At 49.7% G+C, this 1,887-nt stretch overlaps 1 protein-coding gene across 1 annotated transcript in view; it reads left to right on the top strand.

The window, feature by feature from the left end:
- LOC105522451 (vacuolar fusion protein CCZ1 homolog B-like) overlaps nt 1-1,887 on the top strand; it is a 34,859-nt gene that overhangs the window by 29,958 nt on the left and 3,014 nt on the right. Inside the window, 1 exon segment of the mRNA XM_011956979.1 lies at nt 1,755-1,887. This exon segment is cut by the window's right edge and continues 4 nt beyond it. Coding sequence (XP_011812369.1) covers nt 1,755-1,887 — 133 coding nt within the window.

Here is a 1,887-nt window from a genome sequence, read left to right as displayed (position 1 = left end):
TGGCCATGAAAATACCAGGTTTTCCTTTGTGAAGGAGGCATAGTGAGTTAAATCGGTTTGGATCACGCAGGTTATCAACTAACAGATGGAAAGTGACAAAGTGTAGTGACCACAGAGAACGCGTCACCTGTTCTTTTTGGTTTTTTGTGGGTTTTTGGAGACAGGGTCTCCTGCTGTCGCCCAGGCTGGAGTGCAGTTGCGCAATCATGGCTCACTGCAGCCTTGACCTCCCACACTCTAAGTGATCCTCCCACCTCAGCCTCCCTGCTGTAGAGCTAGGACTACAGGTGTGGGCCACCATGCCTGGCTAATTTTTGTATTTTTTGGTAGAGACCGGGTTTCGCCGTGTTGCCCAGGCTGGTCTTGAACTACTGGGCTCAGGCAATCCTCCCTCCTTGGCCTCCCAAAGTGCTGGGATTACAGGCGTGAGCCGCCGCGCCTGGCCGCACAGAGTGTTTTCAGGATGATAGAAGCTTACACCTGATTTAAGTTCCTTGTCTATGCAGACGACTCAATTTGCAACTCCTTCCAGTTTTTCTTGTCATTATACTTTCCTTAGCCTTAGGGAGCTACTGAAAACAAATTTTGGTTTTATAAGAAGTTTCTTTTCATGTCCTGGAAACTAAATCCTCCACGTTCTTTCTTTGCCTAGATGTAGAGTATTTCAGTAGTATCCCACTTGTCCGGAGGTCCGATTTCCAGCACCCCCAGCCCTCCAGAACATGCTAACCCCGAAGCAAGCAGAGGAGGCTTCTGAGCCCAGGGGTGGGGCTGTGCTCAGGCTCCATCCCAGGCCCCAGGGTGTGAAGTGAGGGGAGGGGAGGGGCTCTGGGAGGGGTGAGGCTCAACTTTTCCCACTAGGTCCCCGAGGAGATCACAGACGCTGACCTGGGAGGCAGTGTCATAGCATTGCCTAGTCAGTTTAAGAAAAAAAAAGGTGTATCCCATTTAAAATGTTCATTAGACGGCAGTGGAAAAGGCGACTGCGTTTCACAATGATTTCCACTGGGGATGATAGGAGGAAAAGCTTTGTTACATACATATCGTCGTAGGCTTCGGTCACGAGGCAGGTTAATTTCCATGGGACGCTCCTTCCCCGCACTGGGGGAGGAATGAGATGTTACTCTCCTAACGCAGGGGTCGGCAGCCTTTTACGGTAAAGGACCAAATAAGAAGCATTTCAGACGTCCCGGGCTGTATGTAGATGTATGTGTTACAACTACTCAATTATTTTGGCGGGAAAGCAGACAACACATGAACGTGTAGCGATGGCGATGCTCCCGTGAAACTTTGTTTAGAAAAAGAGGGCCGGGCGCAGGCGCGGGCACTCATGCCTGTAATCCCTGCCGAGGCGGGCGGATCACAAGGTCAGGAGATCGAGACCATCCTGGCCAACATGGGGAAACCCCATCTCTACTAAAAAGACAAAACTTAGCTGGGCGTGGTGGCGTGTGCCTGTAATCCCTGCTCCTCAGGAGGCTGAGGCAGGAGAATCGCTTGAACCCGGGAGGTGGAGATTGCAGTGAGCCGAGATTGCGTCACTGCACTCCAGCCTGGGTAACAGTGAGACTCCATCTCAAAAAAATTTTAAAAAAGAATCTAGTTGTATTGTTTGGTTATATCCATCCAGGGTGTTACCGTCTGTGACATGTTTGTGCAGGTCTGAGAAAGAACCCCAGTTTAACTGTCTTTGTGACATGTTGTACAGGTCTGAGAAAGAACCCCAGTTTAACCGTCTGTGACATGTTGTACAGGTCTGAGAAAGAACCCCAGTTTAAGTTTATTTACTTCAACCACATGAATCTGGCTGAGAAGAGCACAGTTCACATGAGGAAAACGCCCAGTGTGTCACTCACTTCCGTGCACCCGGATTTAATGAAGATTCTC

This window comes from Colobus angolensis, unplaced genomic scaffold, assembly GCF_000951035.1.
Source record: "Colobus angolensis palliatus isolate OR3802 unplaced genomic scaffold, Cang.pa_1.0 Scaffold43, whole genome shotgun sequence".
Taxonomy (NCBI): domain Eukaryota; kingdom Metazoa; phylum Chordata; class Mammalia; order Primates; family Cercopithecidae; genus Colobus; species Colobus angolensis.
The sequence above is the reverse complement of the archived record's forward strand: the minus strand, read 5'-3'. Positions and strand labels throughout refer to the sequence as shown.